The sequence below is a fragment of the Pelmatolapia mariae genome, linkage group LG14 (genome assembly GCF_036321145.2).
Source record: "Pelmatolapia mariae isolate MD_Pm_ZW linkage group LG14, Pm_UMD_F_2, whole genome shotgun sequence".
In the NCBI taxonomy this organism is placed as follows: Eukaryota; Metazoa; Chordata; class Actinopteri; order Cichliformes; family Cichlidae; genus Pelmatolapia; species Pelmatolapia mariae.
Genome location: NC_086239.1, coordinates 38,640,691 through 38,664,454, shown reverse-complemented (window position 1 = coordinate 38,664,454; position 23,764 = coordinate 38,640,691). Strand labels below are relative to the sequence as shown.

At 44.7% G+C, this 23,764-nt stretch overlaps 1 protein-coding gene across 2 annotated transcripts in view; it reads right to left on the bottom strand.

Moving 5' to 3' along the window:
- The window catches only part of timm50 (translocase of inner mitochondrial membrane 50 homolog (S. cerevisiae)), a 30,977-nt gene that overhangs the window by 6,000 nt on the left and 1,213 nt on the right, over nucleotides 1-23,764 (bottom strand). Inside the window, exons 2-8 of one of the 2 annotated variants that reach the window (XM_063492417.1) lie at nucleotides 22,909-23,065; nucleotides 20,315-20,346; nucleotides 13,624-13,645; nucleotides 6,859-6,917; nucleotides 6,531-6,650; nucleotides 3,960-4,064; nucleotides 3,643-3,741 (exon numbers count right to left, since the gene is read on the bottom strand). In XM_063492417.1, coding sequence (XP_063348487.1) covers nucleotides 3,643-3,741; nucleotides 3,960-4,064; nucleotides 6,531-6,650; nucleotides 6,859-6,917; nucleotides 13,624-13,645; nucleotides 20,315-20,346; nucleotides 22,909-23,065 — 594 coding nt within the window. Of the gene's footprint in view, nucleotides 1-3,642; nucleotides 3,742-3,959; nucleotides 4,065-6,530; nucleotides 6,651-6,858; nucleotides 6,918-9,471; nucleotides 11,328-13,623; nucleotides 13,646-20,314; nucleotides 20,347-22,908; nucleotides 23,066-23,764 lie in introns of those variants that run through there. The other variant, XM_063492418.1, reaches the window with a different exon arrangement.

Here is a 23,764-nt window from a genome sequence, read left to right as displayed (position 1 = left end):
AGGCCAGCCAACAATAGGCAGAGGAAGGGTTAACGCTGAGGTAATTATCTCATTGTGGTGTTAGCTTAATATTCCTGAAGGAATATCAGACAGTGGAGAATAAAACAGCTGGTAGAACAGGATCAGTATGCCTCATTAGACTGAACGTTCGCCACAAACCCAGATTACACTCTGTGAAATAAAAAAACAACCATTGTTTTTCCAACTCAGTGGTCAAGCATCCATGCAGAGCAGCTTTGCTCATTTTTAGGTGCGGAATAAGAAAAAAAGCTCAAATAATAACTAATGTAGATGATGCACAAATATAATTACATTTTTAAGTTTTATTTAAAAAGCACCACGCACCGCCGAGGTGCTCGTTATTGTAAGGTAAAGAGTCCTTAATGATACAAAGAGAACCCCAACAGTCAGATGATCCCTGTGGAGCAAGCACTTGGCGACAGTGGGAAGAAAAAAACCCCTTTTAACAGGAAGAAACCTCACAATCCAACTGACAAAGGAAAGAGCATCCATAAAGACTGATCGGTGCTAAATATTTCCCCTAAATCTGAGGGACTCGTCACTTCCTGTGTCCGTGTTCCAGGGATCCCACGCAGTGATACAACTCTTGGAAAAAAAACGGAAAATTAGCCAAAATGCATTTTTTGAAGTTTTCTCCAGTTACAGAAAAGAAAACAGAGTTCAGGTTGTGACTCTGTGCGAGTGAGAACGTGATGTCTGTTTGAAGCCTGATGGTGTTTGTTTGGATCATACTCGTCCACGGCTGCTAAAAGCACAGCCACAGGCATCATTAAACAACTGTTTTAATTTCACAGGGACTTAATAACTTTCTCTTGTTGCCATATGCAGCACTTTAACTCTCTCTCAGCATCTGTTGCATTCAGCCTGTCTTGGCATTATGGAGATGAGCTGGTAAAGTGTGTCTTTGCTCTGGGAAGTAGGTTAAACCAGCTCCTTCCAGCCTCCACCCAGCTCTTTAATGCACAGAGATGGCAGTTGGAGGGAGACAGAAGGAGGAGGAGGACGAAGAAAGTGGGGTGAGGGAGGGTGAAAGGGAGGTGACATAAGAGGAAGAGGGGAGAAAGGAGGCAGAAGGTTAATGAGGCCTGAGAGGGAGAGCGAGGGGAGGAGGAGAAATCAATTTGTGCAGCAGAAGGCAAACATGGAGAGAAGACACGGGGGGTAACGCAGCACCGCCGAGCTGCTGCAACAGAGTTTAGAAGCTTAAACATTCTTTTGTTACCAAATAAACTTCCTGCTCAAGGTTTTATCTTCCGGAAGTAGCTGGAAAGTAAAAGTTTGGACACCAAACCTGATCAGGCAGTAGTAGTGGATTATCGATTAGTTTGGTCTGGTGGTGCAACGGAGGAGATTAAGAAACTGCAAATGGTACAAAATGGAGCAGCACGAATGCTTCTTTGTTGTGGGCATAGAATAGATATTCTTAACTGTAAACTTCATGCATCACTTGGATTTATCAGAAATACGTCCGCTCAGATTCTTTCTGTATTTTGTATAGAAAATGGGTTTCAGTGTATTTATAATTGAGCCATTTGTTAACTTTGTAATATACTATATTATTTAATTGGTTCAGTCTGTTACTGTTATTGTCTTAGAGCAGGGGTCTCAAACTCGTGGCCCAGGGGCCACTTGTGGCCCACGTCACCCCTAGAATAGAATAAACCTTTATTATCCCACGGATGAGAAATCTCGGTTACAGAGCTCTTACAGCACGGGAAAATAAAATATAAAAGGAAGACACAGGGTGGTCCTATAAACATAAGCAACCAAAGTTTGTATATACAGGTATATACAGGTAACAATGTACAGAATATGTATAGAAAAATTGAGAAAATTGTACAGAGATTTGTATAAACTGTACCGTAAACAAACAGGCTGGTGAGTAAGATGACCAAAAGCATGTTAAGCTGCATCATAGAGTCTGACAGCTGCTGTAAGAATGGCCTGTGGTAGCGCTCCTTCCTACACTGTGGGTGTAAAAGTCCACTGCTGAACGAGCTGCTCAGTGCTCGTACAGTCTCATGCAGGGGGTGGGAGGTGTTGTCCGTGATGGATGTTAGCTTTGACAACATCCTCTCGTCCCCAACCTGCTCGATGGACTTCAGCGGACGGTCCAGGGCAGAGCTGGCCCTCCTGACCAGTTTGAGTTTCCCCCCGTCCCTCTCTGCCACTCCACCATTACAGCAGACGCCACCACAGTGTCGTAAAAAAACTATATTGATGTGAAGAAATATAACTCAGTTTGACCCTTGAAGTGACTCTTTGTGTTCGGGAGGATTTGTTTGTTGTTGAGTGCAATGTTGAAATAAGTTCTTTAAATGATTGAATATGAAGGCGACATGAGCAAAGAGCACAAACCTGCTGAGGCTGTGTGAGAGTCACACACTAATGTGTACACTTATGTCTGTGTTTGGATTGTGTTAAAACACAATGATAGCAGCAGTGCTGCCACGTGTGTGACGGACAGAGACGACCGATGGGTTTATTTGGTAGTTCAAGGCTTCAGTTAGTTAAGAGGGAGGAAAAAAATGTGTTCACGTTTGCAGTTTTGTTTTGTTATACAATATTTAAAATTTACAAAACAAACAAACAAAATACTACAATTTCGGAAATATTTGTGGGCGTTTTCTTGTTTGTTTTTGTTGTACTTGAACACTAAAGTGTCCTTCAATGAGACGACAGTGTCAGCAGAGGCCCACGGCCCATTTCAGTTTCAGACCCGTCTCTGCAGAGGCAGGACGCTTTTATTACACACAGCAAAAAACAATTAAACTGGGTTTAAAAAAAAACTTTCTTTGGTCTGACGTTTGACTTCAGGTAGAAACTGTGTGCTGAGGTACTGACGGCTAATTTAAATGTTAGCAGTGTTTACCCCGACAGGAGGCATCGTTGGAGTGTTTTGTTCTGTTGTGCATGTTTCACTGCTGCAGGTAACGGGGGTCAGAAACTAAACGACCACAGCACCCTGATCTGACCTCAAGCAGAGCAGCTCTATATAAGAACCAGTCAGCTAACCATAAACTACACAGTGAGTGCGTACGGACACCTCAGCGTGTTTGAATTAATGAAGGAAGACAAAATGAACAAAGACTATGTTAGTTACACGTGTTTCACTGTTAACAGTCGACTTTAGGAGTGAACGAGATGCTTTGGGATGATTTTAGTTAAACTCGTCACGCCCCGCCCTTCACAGAGGGGGCGCTGTCTCATTTTAAAATTTACATCAATCCAGAAATCAGCGCTAAAAATCGTTTAACACATGAATAAAGTTATCTAACACAAGCTGAACACTTATTTCCATCAAACAGAATCTAAAACTTTTTATTATTAAATGTGTAAAAAAAAATTGAGGATTTTTTGAGCCACAAATTCAAACTGATGTGAAACATGAGATTATTCAAGAGCAAAGGTTTGTTGATCTAAAGCACCTTTAAATGTATGTTAGTGTCCTTTAAGTCTTAGAATCAGTCAATATTTCTGTAATGTCAGGCTGACATAACACATTTCTAATATGAACACTTTTTATCTCAGTGTTTGTGTCGACAGTCACCGCCACACAGACGAACACCTCAGCAGTAACCACACACACACACACACACACACACACACACACACACACACCTTGATATGATGTCCCTCCACGTAACGTGTTGCGTCTCTGAAGAGACGGTACATGACGAAACCCTGAGGGTCGATGCTGTCGATCAGAGGATACGCCGTCTGCACACGAGAGGAAACAAACAACATGGATGCAAAGAGCTGATTTAATGTGTCGTCACACCTCAGATTAGTAAATAAGACAGAAATACACTCCTCTCCCCCCACGTAAGTTCAAAGTGGTACAATCCCATTAAAGAGGGCCGAAATGACGGCCCGTGCGGGAACAGCAGGAGAGGGAACTGTAAGCTGTCTCTATGAGCAGCTGCTGAAACGCTCACCATGCCGGTCTCTGCGGTGAAGATGACGATCTCGTAGAGCGGCGCCACCTGCTGGAACAGGTAATCGATGCCCGGACGTTTCTTAAAGCGCCAACCCGTTGCCAACTGCAGAGAGAAAGAGCAGCTGTTTAAACACATCTGGATTAAAGCGTAGGGTTTCCAGCTGCTGCTCATCATGAACAAACGCATCAAAGTCCTGCAGCTTTTTCTGCACTTTGGTGGACGCGAGCAGTTTGTTTCTCTGTGTTTATCATAATAAAGTTTTATCACATATATTGTTAAGAATACAACACAACACAGTGTCTGTGAGACCAGAAAAGAGTCGTTAATAAAGTTTACATGAATCGTTTTGCAAAAGTATGAACGCGTGAGGCACCAACAGCTGCAGGAAGGAGATCTGACAGCCACTGTCTGGGCACGCTCAGAGGTCGTGACCTCGTCGCTCAGGCTGCTTTGAGTTAAACAGATAAAACAAGCTTTGTCCCATTATCACCTGTGTGTGTGTGTGTGTGTGTGTGTGTGTGTGTAACAGGAAGGAAGGCTGACACGGTCCAGCAGGTGAATGTGTGTTTGCCTGCTTTAACCGGCGGCAGGTGTTGTCTGCTGCGCACCTGTCAGGTAAGAGGCCTGTTTTACACGAGTGAAAAGGAGCAGACACAGACGAGCGGACAGGTGGTGGGACACGCCTCCAGCACATCCTCCACCTGTCTCTCCTGAACTGTAACCTGTTTGTTAAAGGATCATTTCAGGATTATTCAGTCTTGAGGAGTTCACTGTAGCTCTTTGTGTGCTTCAAGTTTAAGGGAACGAGGACAGGAAACGAGGACAATAAGAGGCCAAACACAAGCTCGCAGCAGCTTTCTAAAAAACACCAGGTGAGGAGCCCTGGAAGCAGGAAACTACGTACCACAGCTCTAACTCTGGTTTCTTTGTTGGCGAACGGCCACTTGTGAAAGGAGAAGACGTTTTAATGCTGCACTTGCCATTAAAGCGACTAATGGAGTTCATCTCCTGAGACACTATTTGGCCAAACAATTTATATCCATTCTCTTCCGTTTATGTAATTCAAGGTCACAGGGGGAGGAGCATATCCCAGCTGTCTCAGGGTGGGAGGCGGGGCACACCTTGGCCAGGTAGCAGGTCTGTCACAGGGATAACACAGCGAGACTGACACCCATTTGCACTCACATTCACACCTATGGGCAATTTAGAATCTGCAATCAGAGACAGCATCCATCCCGTTTTGGTTGCAGCAGGTCTCCTTTCTAGAAATCTGGCTAAATTTATTAAACCCTCCAAAACGTGACGATCCAGAGTTGCAGTCTTACACGCCTCTCTGCATCTTCTCTCCTCCTGTTTTCCTCCAAAACCCCATCAGAAAACATTATCTACAGCTACTCTCAGTACCATTGATATTTATTTAGTCTTCATCTCCAGTTCAGATCTTTCTGAGTAAACTTCAGTGATGACTTCCTCCAAACCACCAACGTGCCTTTTAGACTCCATCAGAAGACATAGCATACATTTTCACAGCTATGCAGATGACACCCAGCTCTATCTGTCCATGAAGCCAGATAACACACACCAATTAGTTAAACTGCAGGAATGTCTTAAAGACATAAAGACCTGGATGGCCGCTAACTCTCTGCTGGCTCTCCAGACTGAGGGTGACTGATGCCCGTTTCTGAATGATCACACCAACAAGCTTCTTACTGATGGTCTTGTAGCCCAACACAGCTGTGCAGGTCTATGATGGGCTCTTTGGTCTTACCCATGGTGGACAGGTGTGCTTTATACTAGAGTTGGATGTCTTGACGGACTTTGGTCTCGGTCTTGCTGTCTCAGATCGATATAGTGGTCGGGAGATTTCCCTTCGCTGCTCAGCTCTCACACAGTGGCTCAGCTATGCTCCAATCCCTCCACATTGTGGCCAATCACATGCGAGGACATAGGATAATATCATTATGTGAAAAACAGAGGGTGAGAGACGCGACAGTCAAGTGGAGCATGCGTCTGTCCTCTCAGTAAGTGAGTGAGACAGTAGACAGCGGTGAGGAGGGCTGTGCGAGTGCATCGCAAAAACACATAAATATGCCCGACACCCGTAAACGAAGCAGCATCTGGCTGCAGTTTAAAGACTTTTGTCTCGGTCTTGGTCTTGACTCGGTCTGTTTTGGTCTTGTCTTGGTCTCGATACCCTCTGGTTTTGGTCTTGGTTTAGGCGGTCTTGACTACAAGTCTACTTTATACAGATATGGTGCTGGGATCAGGGGTATCTGTAATTGACCGATTATAGTCTGTGGGGCTGGTTGTAAAGGATCAAATACACTAAGTTGTTGCTTTGCTCCGAGTTCACACCTCTGCAGGGCTGACAGAGCATGCTTCTTCTATCTGCTGATTCCTCACCTTCATAACGTTCTGAAGGAAGTTGGAAAAACTCGACTAATTTAACTTTAACAGTTTTTAGTTCTGTTCAGTTTCAGTGGGATTGCTGCAGTGTTACCCTCCAGCTTCCCATTGGACTGTTTCTAATCTACAAGGGCTGTAAAGCTCTCGGAGAAGCAGACGTACCGACCACTCCGGGTGCAGCAGGACGTCTGTGAGCTCCAGCACCAGCGTGTAAGGAGGCTGGTAGTACGGCTCCTTCAGAGGGTCGGGGAGCAGCTTCGGGCTCGTCGGCTCGATGATCATCTGACATCATCAATGAGAGACAAACAAAGACGAGGTCACAGAGAGCCTCTAAAAGTTGAGAGCAGCATATGAAAGTCCTAAACAGGTAATGCAATAGTTCAACTGGCTGAACTAAAGCTGGGTCTTCACTTTAATCAGATCTTAATTGTTTGATTCTCATGAAAGTTTGTTCTGAATGTTTCCATGCACCGACACTGACTGGACTCACCTGTCTGTAGTCCTTAAAGTATTTGTAGGTTCTTCGTAACTGTTGGATGACCGGAGGGTCTGAAAGAAAAGGGAAAAGTGCTCAGTTACATAAGTGAATTGACTGTGAGACGGAGGCTGACGGTGCAGTAAATGCTGAGGTGTCTGCCACAAAGAAACAACAGCTGGGCAGGGACATGATCAAAGAGGAGGCGGGACTCCTCTGTTAGCTGCTTAGAGCCCATTTAAAACCGACAGATGACTGAAAGTGAGCACAGCTGTAGTTCTAATGGCTTCTGAAAACTACAACTCTCTGAGGGGATGCAAACAGCTGATAAGATCTCAGCGAGTGCGCGTGGAGCTGGACTTCCAGCCAAGCCAAGCCGACGCTGAAGCCGCAGGTCTCTGACAGCTCGGCAAACATCACATATTCAAGTAATCTCCTCAAAAAGCAAACGACCATTTAATACGGAGGGGAAAATCTATTCTGTTGGGTGCGATTTCCTTCTACCAGTTTTGAACAAACCAGCAGTAATTTCGGGGGAAATGAGACATTTTAAGATCTTTTTATTTTAATCTTTTTCTCATTTTTATTTATCGAGGTTCCCACGGGAACCCTGGTAAATAACAGCAAAACACACAGCATCCATGATCTTCTTCATACATTTCCATGAGATGGCATTGAATGTGATTATTATGTATATACTTGTATTAATTTGGCAATTTTTAAATTCACTTTTAGCTTTAACAAATACTGGAGTAGCAGGAGGAGATCTGATTGGTCAGAATAAGACCCAAAGCTGAGCTGACTGGTTTTTATCAGCGTGGTGATCGGGGGGAGACGATGCCGAGTCTTCGTGCTAATGACTACTAAATAACAATGACTCCATTTCCCATGGGGCGGTGGGCTCATTACTGCACACCTCTATCCTTCATCTCTCTCTAAACACAAGCACTGAGAGACGCACGCTGTGTTCCCGAGGGACTCAGTCCCCCAGAGTTCATTGCAGGAAGCGAGGGAGCCATCTGCCTGATGTGATGACACGCTGAGGAGGTGGACACACACGGTGTGGAAATATGTACGTGTATATATGGTTAATAATTAGAGAGGGGCGGAGCAAAGGAGAGAGTGCATGACTCCAAATTAGAAGGTCAACCATCCATCCATCAAAACACGGACAACAAAGATGGAGCCACCTCAGATTCCTTATCGTGTTCCACCATCACTCAGCCACATCGCACTGTGAAGACGAGGCCTTCATCCCCACTGCACCGCTCTGCTTTGTGTCATTAACAATAACAACAGATCTTTTAAAAGAGGACGGGAAGGCAAACAAAGCAAGCTTAGAGCATCCAGGCAGTTTTCAAAATAAAAGACCCTGTGGAGACCTGGATCCCTCTGCTCGAGCTCCAGCAGTGAGTCAGTCCTCATTAAAACTTTACAGCAGAAATAAAGGTGTTTACAGCCTAATTTCAGCGTTCAGGTCCTAACAGCAGCAGAGAGGCTGACGTTTCCCTACAAGCCAATCACATTTATATTAGAGCTGACATCACGGCTCATCTTGGCCCGACTTTGACCACCGTCTGAGCTCAAACACTGCAAAAACCAAACCTTTACTGTCATTTAAGAACTTTAGTAATCCTGTCCTGTCTAGATTACTGTAGATTACTTTTCACCGTTTGGACCACACAGTCTTCCTCAGCTGGGCCGTCTCTCATATTCTTGCTTCCTTAATTGGCTTCCAGTGAAATCTGGTATTTATTTGAACATTTATTAATAATTTGCAACACCCTACATGGCTCCTGCTTATATCTCAGATCTCCTCTGATCTTATTCCAGCAGTCTGCCTCGCTGACCATCTAATCCACCACGTCCTTTTATATCCACATTTTGAGGTTGGATCACTTTGGAAAAGACTTCCTTCTTCCATCGAAGCTTCATTTTAAACATCAAGCTAGCTCAGTTTGTTCTGGTTAGATCCCCTGTACCGTTGTCTGTGTATGATATGTTGGTAATTCTTTAATGTTTGTTTTTATCCAAATAATAAAATACTGTAACTCTATCCAATCATTACTAATTCACCAACAATATGGCTGCTGAGTGAAATTCTGGGATTTTATTTGGATGTTTTAAAATTGCAGACACACAAACTTAAAAACAGCTGCACCACGTGAAGCTCTCCTCCACAGCATGTCTTTATCCTTCTCTCACCCCAACCAATCACAGCAGATGGCCCGGCCCCGCCCCTCCCTGAGCCTGGTTCTGTTAAAAGGGAGTTTTTCCTTCCCACTGTCGCCAAAGTGCTTGCTCATAGGGGGTCATATGATTGTTGGGTTTTTCTCTGTATGGATTATTGTAGGGTCTACCTTACAATATAAAGATCTTGAGGCGACTGTTGTTGTGATTTGGCGCTGTGTAAATAAAGTTGAATTAAAGATGTCCAGAAGTAAACAAGGAGATGACCATGCAGGGGAGACTGACCACATTTAAATCTGGTTTCTGTTTTGATGTATACTCATATACGCATGACATTTACAGACATAAAAAAAAGACAAAATGCCAACAAATATCCAGAAATATTCACAAAATCGAGAAAAAGTCCATACAAAATAACCAGAAAACACAAGAAATTACCTCAAAAACAGAAAATGAGACCAAAACACCTGCATTAAGATCCTAAAGAAGCCCAGAAATAACAGAACAAAAATCAAAAACATGAAATGGCCACAAAGAGACAGACAACAAACTCTAAGACACACAATGACCTGAAAGGAGAGATAAAACCTCCAGCGAGGTTTTTCCTGCTCAGCGTGAGCATCTGCAGAGACACGAGTGTTCAGATTATTTGTGACAACAGCGAGATTACACACGGGGGAGAAAGTAATGTGTGATGTCAGAGAAGGTATGTCCATCTTTTACATACAGGCTGTGGAGTCCTAGCAAACAGATGGTGTGAGAGTAATGAAATAAAAGAGGAGCGATAATATCCTCAGGGCTGAAGAAGAGGATGTTTACGCGTGCAGGCAGCGTGGGGTGTAAAGCGTGGCTGCTGAGTAACCTCTCCCCTGGGAGCCCCACCAAACACACCAGGAAAAGTGTGTGTGTGTGAGTGTGAGAGAAATCTAGGACGCCAGTGTGTGTGGATATCCTCCACAGAGGGGAGGGGGATTAATCTGGGCTTTTATCATGTTAATGGAGCAGAGGAGAGGTGATGGAGGTGGTGATGGGGGAGGAATCTGTCTTTCTGACAGTTTCTACGACTGAGAGGAGGGTGGTGTTCGAGGCAACACCAGGATGTTAACCACATTTTACTGGATTACACTGGAATTTGTTTCAGTTGTCAAAATGCAGCCAAAGATTAACCGAAGACTTCCTCATCAAATCTAATGAGTACGCAACGTGACTGGTTTCGCTTCCTAAATGAGAATATTTTCCCTTTCTTGACTTTTCTTTTATTGTTTATGAGTTGGAAACATGCAACATACTCCAAACATGACCTATTCTGTTTCCAGCTCTGAAACAAGCTGTTTTAGCACCACCTTAGATGACCCTGTCTCTATGACCTCACAAAGATCCAAGAGAAGAGAAACAATCTGAATCTGAGTGTTAGGAGCAGAGAAGCTCAGTAAGTTTTTACTGTTTCTGAAATAAAAAGGTGGGGGAGGAGGAGGTATGAGGAAGACGACAAACATAGAGGGATAGAGGGGTAAGGGGATGAAGAAAGAGTTAAAGAGGGAGGTGTGTGGAGAGATGGAGGTCTCTGGCCTTAAACAAAAGCCACAGTGAGGACAGGCATCTGCTGCACAACGCCACCTCCTCCTCTTCCTCAGATATCAATCGCTTGCTTTCTCTCCGGGTGACAAACGACGGCACGCCGTGGCCTCTTTAATGTGTTCATACGAGGCCCCCGGGCTCCACTGCGAGGGGTTTTTAATGCTCCGGCAGCAGGACGCAGTACAAACGTGTCAGGTTCAAACACCACGGAGGCCTCGGCGTGGACAGAAAGACGGTTTTTGGGCTTTGAGCGCACAGATCCACCAACGTATGAACAGCAGACATCCAGGGGACATTTTTAGGGCCGAAAGGCATTAAAGAGCTGTCAATGTGCCCACTCAGAGTGTCACGATATGAAGCAATGTGAATATGAAGTGCATTCTGGGTAAATGTTGAAGGCTCATATCAGAGTGTGGGACAGGTGGCAGGACGTGAGATGTCCCCTTTTCACCATCTCCAAGTCTAGTCTGTCGCTCTGAAGGTAAAACTTTGCATTGTGTGTGCGAGGCGTGTCACATGCTGGTTGCTATGGTATCCGACGCTCCTCAGCATCACAGACACAAATGCCGCCACTTGGCACGCAAACAGATTCTGCAGCCAAACGTGTCCCAGAAGTCCCATTCACACATCCATCGCCCCACTCACCTTCTGCTGCTCCCTGAGGAGGAGGAAGGTAGAATATGAAAAGGAGGTGAGGACTGAGGAGGATGAAAGATGTGGAGGCGCGTCTCCCTGAGGGGTGGTGAACTTTTAGGCCGCTCCCTAAGCCAATCAGGGATCATTTGCCCCTGGTTCCTAAGGTCCCGCAGGTCATGAAGTGCAGAAAGGGAAATGTGCAGGGGGGGCATTAAAGATGTGCAGCAAATCCACCACTCATCACCATTCTGACATTTCTTCTTCTCCTCGCTGTGAATACATTTAGAGCCCCTCAGACCGCATGTGAGAACTAATGATGAAGGTCGGCTCTTCTTCAGCATCTTCAGTGTTCGTCACAACTGATGGTCTGCTGTCAGAGAGCGTGAGCGCCAGCAGCGATTTCTACTCACGGAGCAAACCGGCTGCAAACACCAACGAGCAGTTGATTATACAGACCCTGAGCAGCATTTCATAATTAAAATACCAATAAAGTCCTTCTGTGTGCACAGTTTCAACGTGACGCAGATCAGTTGTTGTCTGCTTCCATCTGCCGCGGGTTCGTTTCACACGGCGACGGCAGCGCTGAAACTGAAGCCGACTGTCTGAGCTTTGAAGCCTGCAGACTTCTGTTTCATTTTATTCTTGCTTTGGTGTATGCATGTGGATTTAGATGCATCTGTGCTGCTAATGACTGTAGTGCTGTCGTTCACTCTTGTAAATGGTTAGAATTTTCCTGTTTAAATAAAACAGACAACTTTTAATTTAAAGCTTTAGTTATTTTTTTCCACTATAGATACAATATCGCATATAAATCTGACAATGATTTGTGCTTTAATCGTGCAGATTAACAGCTTTTCTCATGTCTGACACGCCGTTCCGAGGACACGGAGGGAAAATTATTATTATCTCTCTACAAAACTTTCCATTCTGCACAGAAACTTGAATTAAAAACCAAAGTTTTGTGTATAAAAACAGTTTAAAAGTCAAACTGCTGGTTTAAGAAGATAAAACTGTGACGTGGTGAGCCGTCCATACTGTAAATGAGTGTGTGGTGGACAGCTGTGAGCATCACATCAGCCCGGATCTAATCCACTCATCAATACTCAGTGTCCCTGAGCTTCAGCCCAACCTCGTCCTTCTGTTCATCAATCAATCGATCAATCCACACATCCTCCCTCTCTCCTGTCTGTCCTGACCGGTTCCAGCCTCGGCATCGCGAGCTGCCGACCGCAGATGGAGACGAACGGGCAGAGAGGGGGCGAAGGCGTCACCCACAGAGGGAGGGGAGACGGAGGTTTGCAGCCAGATGAGGACAAAGTGGACCTCAGGGAGCGATTCAGGCTGGAAAGGGAGGACTGGAGGAGAGGAGGAGGAGAAGAGGAGGCAGATTGGACCCCCGGGAGGAAGAGATATTGATCATCTGATTATTAGGTTTAATAAGCAATCAGAATAGCTTTTTAAGAAAGAGAGCAGATCAATGTGAAGAGCAGAAGAATGAAGATTTACTCTGTTTACATCATGTTCTTCCTCCTGCATGTAGAAATGATGCAGCTCTGGGATTCACTCTCCATTCACTTATGAACCACAAAGTGGGAATTTAATTTACATGAACCACACATGGAAGCTGTTTAATCATTTATAGATATTAATCATAAGATGAGCTTTGTCGTCTTTGTTTCTAAAGCTTGGAAAACACGTCAGGAGAGATTATTTCTTTATTACTTCATCTTTAAATGAAGGTACTGCTTCAGTTTTATTGTTATAAACATCTTGTGAACGGGGCATGTAGTTTTCTGCACGACTCAACAATAAAATCAAATCAATAATGACTGACATGCATGAAGAGGTATGCAGACGAGCATCTCGGATTGAGCAGATGAGCTACATCAGCAGAGGACCACACCCCGCCCCTCCTGTCAGTTATTTAAACCCTGCAGCCCGTTACTGTGGCCGACCACGCCCGGCCACTTCTAAAAGCTAAAGGTGGTCCAGCCTGCTACTGGTCATCTGGCCAATGGTTTCCACATGTATTTTTAGCATTAGTCCAATTATTCTGTCATTTTGTTAAGAGGCAGCGGGTTAATGGAGGAGATGAGGTGTAGCCTGTGTCGCTGGATGGAAATGTGTGCATTTGTGCTGACAGGCAGTTCAGGGGTGGGCGGGATGAATGATGGGGCATATGGATGATTGGAACAAACACACAGAGTGAGAACAGTTGGCACCGAGTGATCAATCATTCACACAAACAGAAAGCAGAGAACGCTCCGCAGAGAACGCTCCGCAGAGAGCGCCTCAGCTGTGAGCAGTAAACACAGTTTAAGATCAGTTTAAATGTGAGCTCGAAAAACTCAGAGTCAATAAAATGTTTACACTCACCTTTGTCGAACTCATCTGGAATCTGTGAGGAGGAGCAGAAAGGAGTTGGTTACAAAGCTGCTCTCATCAATCATGTCTGCTCATCAGAGCTGTGAGGGCACAGTAAACATGCAGCTCCACATCTGTCTGCTTACTTATAGGTGTGCTGATACACTGCAGAAAATAAAAGCTGAAGGGATGAATTATGTTTTATGTTCATGACACAGACTCAGACCTCAGGTGAGACAGGTACTGATCAGCTGATTATTAGCTGTAACAGGATTCAAATGAGATTTACAAAACAAAACAAAACAAAACAGCAAAAAGATAAATAAAGTCTGAATAAAATACAATAAAATGGCATTTATTTATCGGGACAAAATAAAACAGAGGTAAAAATAAATAATCCATAAAAAAACTATCAAGTATCACAGGTATAATGTATAGTTACTCATGTGGGACATGACTTCTATGATTCATCTACAGCTTCATGACTTTTTCTGGGCGTAAAAACTACACAAAGATTTGTTTTTAAAAGTTCAATTCAATTTCAAATTGAATTGAACTTTTAAGGAGGACTAAGAAAATCTTTTTAGAGATAAAACAGAAATATAAGAGAAGATGATGAAGGAAGTGAAAGAAAGAGGCTGAAAGAGAGAGATCTGAAGTCGGATCTGTGATGAAGGCCTCCCCCTGGTGGACATGCAGCGACACTGCATTTACTACACTGGACCACAGGTACGTGTCACTGACTCTGTTGGACTTTGCTCACTTTAAGACTTTTAGGAGTTTATTCTGGAAATAAACAGTGTGGGATTAGAGACACGAGACTTTACTGCAAAGTAAAAAAGGAATGACAGTGTGGGCTCTTCATGGGAATTTATTACTGATCTGTATGAGACAATAAAAACCTCCAACTTCAGTATGTGGACCGACTTGTATCAACCTTTGAAAGATTTTCCAGGGATGGCAAATAAATAACCGTCCTCACCTTCAAGGTTTAATCAGTGAATAAAGAAAAAAATGAAATAACAATTAAATGCCTTATTTTATTTATATTAAGAGCTTTTTCTGTTTTCCTGGGAATAATCCTGATATTCAAACAGATTTCCAAAATTCCTACCAGCTGATGCTAAAAATGCACTTTACTATTTTAATTCGACTCTTTAATGATTTTAATGTAATTCTGATGGGCAGAAGTGTGGGAAAAGGATGGATGTGCATGAACCTCCTCTGGTGAAGCTCTTTTCTTTTTACAGAGTGGGGAAAAAGGCTAATTAGAGGCGTGCAGATGCTCTCGTGTGGGGGTGAAGTGATGTCAGTGCAGAGGCGAGGAAGAGGCCGTTAAACCCTCATCGACACCTCGCTGCGACTGCAGAGCAGCCTGGGAGAGCGGGACGGGTTCCCACACTCCCCAAACTCGACGTGTCGAGGACAGAAAGTACAAAAACATCCCAGAATCTGAGCTCGCAAACGGAGAACATCGGCCGGACGCGATTCATCATTTAAACGTGTCACGCTGGCAACATGAGAGCCCTCAAACACACAGATAACTCGACACAGACATCCAATAAAAGCAAATCATTTCACTGTTCTAGTTTGTTTAACAGGCCAACCTGGCTGTGCAGGAACCTGCACGACTAGAACAGGAAGTAGTTTTCGGTGGTGGAGCTCACGTGTACGAAACATCTGATCTGTTTTTCTTTGTAAAAACGTTTCATTCTTAGAAAACTGAGATCGGCCCGTGGACCGTTTATCCCAGCGGAGCCTCGTTTGTTCACACACGCCAGCTCAAACTTCAGCGCTCATGAATTCAAACAAATCAAACGAGTTTCATCAAGTCTGGGCTCGTGGATTTTTGTTTGTATTTGTTGTCATTTATGGCCATAACCACGCTGACCTCACACATGCACTGACCGTTTCACCCCTCCACACACACAGACTACACCAGCTACCATCACCACTGTGAATATGGAAGTTACGTCCACAGGCGCAGAGCTTCACTCACTGCAGGCTCGTTAATAAATCGGAGCAGAATTTTGTGCTTCTGAAAAACACCAATAACCCGTAAACGTCGTCCTAATGATGAGAACCTCTCATAATTCTGACGTACATCGTTATTGTGGGATTATGTCTCATACCCGTAGCTTTATGACCGTTAATATTAACATTCATGATGACCTCATGATTACTTGAGTATGTAAAGATAAGACTTTACATTTTGTAGTTATGAGAAAGTCATTATGAAGTCAAAGGTTATCATTTCGCCTGCATGACTTACAGCGTGCCAAACCCTGTAACAGGTCAACAGCTTGTTCTTTAAATGTCTTCAGGAACACCGGGAGCTGTTCCAGGAAAAAGCCTCGGTGCTCACCACTTCTCCCAAAGCTGTCTGAGAGCTCCAGCAGGCGGCTGTTTGCTGCTCTTAATTCATTTGTGCTTCATTGGATTTTTACCCCGACGGCAGCCGAGCCGACCGTAACATGTAAATCTGTTCAAAGTGTGTCCTCTGAAGGGTTTCTCCTCCTGACAGCCGGGTCATGTGACCTCACAAGGGGGGCAGGCTAGCAGGAAGGCGTGAGAAGTGTGCCTCGGCTTTGAAGTGATCCGGCCCGCCTGCTGGCTCGACAGGATACAGCCGGAGGCTTTAATGTGAGAGAACGGTCCTTACGGTGCAGCACGGAAAAGAGGCCGGCCTGCGGTTCCCGTGTCCTCGCGGCGCTTCAGAAGAAACCAAACGGCGCTGATTTTAGAACATTTACAGTTCCATCATATTGACCACAGTGTTAAATAAGCAGAGGGTTCCCACAGGCCCGCTCGAGTGTGAGACCTTGCATGCAGACAAACAACAAGGACGTCCACAAAAACCCCAAAAACAAACCTCTGCGTGTCAGCGTGAGCCGCGGTCAGCAGCTGGACAGGAGCAGGTTTCCCCACGCTGCTTAAACAGCCAACGCTCTGGTTTAAGAGTATTTTAGATGCACTTTCACAGATTTACTCTCACAAATATTTTCACACATTAACGGGGCCTCCATGTTACTCCTGCCATGTGCACTAACGCCCCCGAGCACCACCAGGGCGCTTTGTGCTGGGTTTCATGTAAACAACCATGTCAGAATCCACCAGGTTCTGAGCTTCCTTTAGCATACTCAAATATGAGTAAATACATTTCAAAATACTAAAGAATTTCTCAATTTCAACATTTAATATTCTCTTTACTTTATATTTAGCTTAAAAATGTAACATCCATTAAGGTTGGGCGATATCTAAAGTTTTTCCAGCAGATATTTATCAGTCCAATAAATGACGATAGGCGATATATTCGTGCAGCTGACTTTTTAATGGGTGGAGCAATGTAATCATGCACGGACTGATTTGCGCATTTAGAACACAGAAGAAGTCCAAGCACGGACGAATTAGTTGCCAAAAAAATACAAAGTCGCCCATCAGGGATTTCTTTGGCTTTAAACCAGATGAAAGAGGCAAACCTGAGGGTGGAACCAAAGGGCTGCGCCGCTGGTGCACGCGTACAGCACCAGCAAACACGACTAACCTGCATGAGCATCTACGTGTCCACTATCCGGCTGAGTATGCTCGGCTATCACCAGCTTGTGCAGCTCCATCAACAAGCTCTGGAAAAGCTTTTCACCAGCAGAATAGCAAAGTGCTCTTGCTAAAACGGTTGAATATTAACCCTGTCATGCATCAATTATGACAACCTCAATCAAGTATTTTTTTTATAAGAGAATAACAATAAGAACTTTTTTGTGCACTAACACTGGCTGAACAGTGGGTTTCAGGGTTGAATAGCTGTCCACTGTAGTGACCACTATGCATGAAAGGGTTAAATGGACAGCCCAGGTGGACATGCTGGCTGTATTTAAATATCTGTCAAAGGAAATGATGTCGCATCATACTGTGGAAAAGGAGTCATTCGTTGAATTGTTGAAAACTTTTGGCGAGCAACATGTGCTTCCAGGACGGAAATATTTAATAACATAAAACAGCCCTGTTACTTGTTTCACCACCGACCGCTTCTCTCAGCTTCAACCAGCATTATTAGCAAACTTACTCATGGGCCAATAAATTAATCGCTCTTGTGAAAACGACCGGTGAAAGGCTCAGCCTATCGTCGATAAATTCGTCCAACCTTAACATCCATCCCAAAGTTTTAATATTGAATCGTTTCCTTTTGACAGTCCAGTCGGTTTTAGACGCCCCTCAGCCTCCTCACAGATACTGCTGTGGTATCATTCAAATCAAATCAAATCAAATCACTTTTATTGTCACATCACATGTGCAGGTACACTGGTACAGTACATGTGAGTGAAATTCTTGTGTGCGAGCTTCACAAGCAACAGAGTTGTGCAAAATACAATAACGTAAAACAAGCAAAATATAAAAATGGCTAATCTAAAAAGTAATAAATATATGTACAATATGTAAAGGTATATACATTACTGAATGTGTATACTAAATATGTTTTTCTACGTGTGTGTGTTTGAGTGTGTATATAGTATGTATATACATGTTTTACAAATGAAATAAAGTAAACAATAAAATAAGATATATAAAATATACAGAGGTTGGTATATTCAAGAGTCCTCGGTGACTTTCTTCTCGAGTTACAGCATTCACAAGATTTTCAGAACACTTGACCTTTGACCTCGACATCACTGAGATTCAAACCTGTCTGAGATTTGCGTGTCCATGCTGCCCGCCCACCCCGCGGGGTGACGACAACACCCCGTCAGCCTTTCACAGCAGCAGGTAAAAATGTCTAAACAGTGAAGTGATCGTTTCATTTCATTACATTTGCAGAAATGTGACATCGAGATGAATTACACCTGTGGTTTCAAACGGCAGGGAGATCAAACCTAAAACTGTGGAAAATAATTAAAACTTTATGACTAACAAGCAGCTGAAACACCACACACACACACACACACACACACACACACACACACACACACACACACACACCTCTTCGAGCGCCGGCACACGCCGCGCCGCCGTTAAATGCCCTGAAGACAACAGTTTGAGGATAAGGAGTTGGTAAGTGTTAGCGCAGACACACTGCAGAAGACGGGCATCACGGCGACATGAGAAGTGTGCCGTCTGATTGGAGCTCCTGACAGGAAGTCAGGTGAGATAAGTGTGCCCTTTGAAGAGAGAAATCCTCCCGTGCCGGGACAAAGAGAGCTCATCCTTCCCACATCCACACCTCATCTCATCACAGCCGGCCTCAAACTGAAACTATCCTACCTGACCAGACGGTCGATTCACATCCTGTCAGTTAAAGCCTGCACGGTCAGCCAGATCAGATTTTGAATTACTAAATGTACGATTTCTAATACAGTAAAATACATAATCAGGGTAAAAAAAAAAAATTACTTTTGGAATGAAACACACCAGTTTCCTCCCTTCCCAGTTTGGATCGTAGCTGATCCTGAGGTGGATGATTCACACGGAGATAAAGCACGACGCTGCCCGTTTCCGGTGTGTGACTGATGACCAATCAGGTGTGCTTCAGGTGTCCATCACTCTCTGCTCGTCTGTTACCGAGGTGTCTCAGACGTCCCGAGATAGACGATCGGCCCGACCCACTAATCAAACCCAGCTTTGCACCAGAACACCCCCCCCCCCGTGCGCCTCTGTTTGCTTTTCATTTAAATTCAATTCAAAGCTCGAGGACATCGGTCTGTAAAAGGACACTTTAGAAAGCTGTAAGTGTGCAGTAATGAAGTGCAGAGCAGGTTTATGAGTCAACTGAAGAAAACAAACGACTGTAAAGTTACTGCAGGCTTCAGTCCGAGGTCCTTTTCTCCGACGCCGATGTCCGCGGCCGGTTCTTCTGTTCTCGAGCTTCAAATACACACCGAGCAAACGACACGCTCACCTCTTTGTCACCAACAAAAGGATCCTAATGAGACTGAAGTGTGCCCTTTGAAGTGGCCATTAACACCTCCAACAACAGATCCTGTCCCTAAAGACCAGGATCACAGGAAACCGCAGAGCTCAAGCCAACCCCCACCACCCCCTCCAATCTGACAGCTTGATCCAAGTCTTCAGCTGTTATTACTTTCAAAATCACCATCAGCTCAGGTCTGTCACACGCAGACACTGCTGATGTCTCCAGATGCTAATAAACATGTGTTTCCATCAGTAAACTCTGCCCTGTATCAGAGTTCACCACATAAACACACCTGACTTGCCTTTTAGCTGGTTAGCAGCAACTGAGCTGAGCAAAGTAAGAGCGAGGGGACGATCTTATTACCTGAACAAAGCAAAGCTTCTGCACTGGAAAGGCTGGTTATCTGAACACGAACATGTATAATCTGAAGGTGATGGATGGAGCTGCACATGTTTAAAATGCTGATCCTGCTGAACATCTGGATCACCGTCTGGCTGGAAGTGCAGGTCGTTACTGCGTGAGGACCCTGAGCCACCTGGCAGTTCTGCTGAATCCCGTTACAGTATGAAAGCAGACAAAAGGTGAGATAAGTGTGCTGCTTCCTCTCCCACAGCGACACCTCTCACCCCTCCATCACGCAGCGAGCTGTTAAGTGTGCCCAGATACCTGATTTGAATCTGAACAGGTGACTTCACAATCAAACACCGTCGCCTTAAAGCATGAGCACGACCACACCTGTGTGTGTGTGTGTGTGTGTGTGTGTGTGTGTGTGTGTGTGAGAGAGAGAGCAAAACGTACCGTGTTTCCTTGTTCATCCACTGAATTTGTGCCTAAAAAAGAAGAAAAAAAAAACCAGTTTATTACCTCCATCCATTCTCTTCCGCTTATCCTGGACAGGTCACCAGTCTGTCACAGGGCTAACACACAGACAACCATTCACACCTATGGGCACTTTAGAGTTACCAGTTAACCTATCCCCACTAACTGCATGTGTTTGGACTGTGGGAGGAAGCCGGAGTACCCGGAGAGAACCCACAGTGTATCACCTGTTCAGGTTATTTACTGGATTTGAGGCAGAGGACACACACACACACACGCACGCACACAAACCTTTCAGCAGAAATATTAGCAAACACAGAGAAATCAATATCTGAAAATATGCGTGAATAAACAGACATCACTGGTTTTGGTCGAGCAAAAACATTTTCCCATGTTTTAAAAATAAATGAGAGACGTTTGGATATCAATTACCACAAAATCAATAACGAGTGTTTGTTTTTACATGCAGATTTTAAACTGTATTCATTATTAAAACAGCCAAACCATCCAATAATCAACAAGCACCAACAGCAACATCTCATCTCCTCCCGGGATCTTCGGTTGTTAGAAATGGTTAAACCACTACACTGTGGAGCCGCTGTTACACACATTTAAAAGCTTCATTTATTACATTTCCAGGTAGGTGCCCTGCAGGTTAAAGGTCAGGTTACAGATCTATTTATACTCATCAGAAGCGAGCAGATGTGGTTTGGGCTCTCTGATTTCTGTAAGCCTGAAAAGATGAAACTCAGCGGTGTCTGTGTTTCCTGTTCCAGCTGCGTCTTCTCCTTTGCCTGCACCGACACCGAGGTCGTTTCTGAGTCGAGACTGCAGTGAGGCCAGGGCCCTCAGGTGCTAGCACACAGTCAGAGGCTGTGTGGTGGCTTCACGTGCTGCTGGTAATATCATACAGCGCCACCTCAGCCCTGACACAGGAAGAGAAGAAGTCAGAACCAGAAGCCAAGTTTTCAAACTGTCAGCCTCTCCCGCCGTGTCTCTGCCGATCTCTGAGCTTCGTGGCTTCAGCACAGTGCTAACCTGCACAATGCACCAGGTTACCACAACGAGAAAAATAACTTGCATGAGCAGCTGAAGTGGCCGAGGTGCAGGTGTTAAGTGCTGTAATGGGCTGTGATGACATCACACACATCACTAACTATGATGCTGATTATTATTATTAACTCAGCAGCTCTTACACGAGTCTGATCACTGTAATAACCTCCTTTCAAAGAACCAATCACAGTCTTTACATATTTATGTTCATTTAAACCTTCAGTGCAGTCGCTCTGAGCCGAAAGCTACAAAGCAAAGCACAAAGAAACACACAGAGAAACGGCAGGTTATAATCCTGAACATCTCCAAGTATGAGCCACAGAAAAGATGTGATTAAAAACAAAATTATCCACCATAAAATCCCTTCTGCCATTCTCACAGTGCAGCACAAATATTCCACAAATAAAGGAGAAAGTCAAAGTGAAAAAGGTGGAAAATCTCCAGGAGGAATGAACTTCAAAAGGATCCAAAATACGATCGAAAAGCGTGGAATTAAAGACATAAAATCCAATTCCTGTGAAGACCGAGGTCACAGAGACGTGTGCCACTGTCTTCAAAACACGCAGAGAAAAAGCAAATTAAAGAAAAATAAGAAAAACTCCAACAACTTCATGAGCGACTTGGTTCTGCAGAGGATGACTCCCCAACCAAAGAAATCCTTCATCCTGTCCTCACCCGAGTCCGACTCCACAAATCAAAGATTACATTTCCATCCTCTCCTCCTCAGACTCTTTAAACGGATCGCTCTGGGTCCATTTTTCGCTCTTCACCATCCTCAGTCTGACTCTCCTCTGAAGGACAGGCTGCTAGCTCCACCCATCTGTCCCTGCAATCAGGGAGCCAAGTGTGAAAACACCAATCACACCCACCTTTCCATCAGAGGAAGAGGAAGCTCAGAGGCTCAGCGCAGCCAGAAATACAGATTATACCTGTTCTTTTGTGGCTCAAAGAACAAAGACCTTCTGCTGCATCTCCTGTTTGAAACGCCTTAAACTGACACGTTTCAACCCAGCAGCAGAGCCAAACATCCGATCCATGACCAACAACCACGTGCTGGGTTCACGTTTTCAAACAGGGGTATGTATAAAAGCGCCCGGCCAAAAAGCCCACTGTGATCTTTCCAGGAGTTTAATATTACTGACCCCCAGGGTAGCTGTGGCACATTTATTCCAACAAAACCATCATTAAAATCTAAAGAGAAAAATACAGAGCTGCCCTGCATACACACTCACATGAAGGAAACAATAAAGAGGTGGGGAACTCCAGGCCTCGAGGCCCGGTGTCCTGCAGGTTTTAAATGTGTCCTTGATCCATCACAGCTGATTTAAATGGCTAAATGACCTCCTCAACATGTTGATTTGAACATAGAGACCTGCTGCTGAGCAAGCTGATTGGCTGACAGTGACCGTGTTTCCACCTGTGAAGCAAACCGGCTGAAACTGACTAAGTGAGGACGCTGTTTCAGGAGAGGCAGCAAAGACTCTCCATCTGAGTGCACAGGACGAAGCTTAAAGACTCACCGAATATATAAACGATGGCGACCGCGCCGCCGACTCCCATGAATCCCGCCAACCGCAGCACCATCTTCTTGGCGTAGGCCGTGTTCTCCTTCTGCTTCCTGTCCTGGGCCTTCTCGCCCTCCCTCTCGCCCTCCCCTCCCTCTGGAGGAGGCTGACCCTGAAACAAAAACAAGCGTTTCTGTTTGACTCTGAACTAACATTAATGAAATGTGCAGCACTGATGCGCTCACCTTCAGTCTGAACTGAGAGGAAAGCGTTAGAGACGTCAGCTTCAGTCAGTTTAACACAAGGAAATGTTTTTGCGTCTCTTTTAAACAAACAAACAAACAAAAACCCCAAAAAACTTTATTCCCAAAAACAGAATTTACAGAAACAAGAAAAACTGACAGGAGGTGGTTTGGTGTGTCTGCTGGCACAGTCGACAGAGTGTGGAGGAGAGCCGTGCAGAGCAGTAGAGGAGTGCTGCATGAGTGCTACATAACAGCCTCCATCGTGCTCCCCGTGCATGTTTCTGAGCAGACTGTCAGAATCAGACCGCATGTAGCAGGGCCCCTGCTCACAGCACAGAGCAGCCAAGGACACAACAACCAACAGTCCAGCTCTGGTGGATGAGAGCAGGTTCACACTGAGCACAGGAGACAGGTGAGAGTCTGGAGACGAACGTTATGATACCTTCAGGCTCATCCAGCATGACTGGTTTAGCTGGATAAAGTCCTCAAACCCAGTCTCAGACCTGATGCTGCTGCACGGGAGGTTCATGCACCTGATGCTGCCAAACAGAACTGCAGCACGCACAGATGCACTGGTCCATGTCTGGGAGGAGATCACCCCCAAAACACCGTCCATCATCTCATCA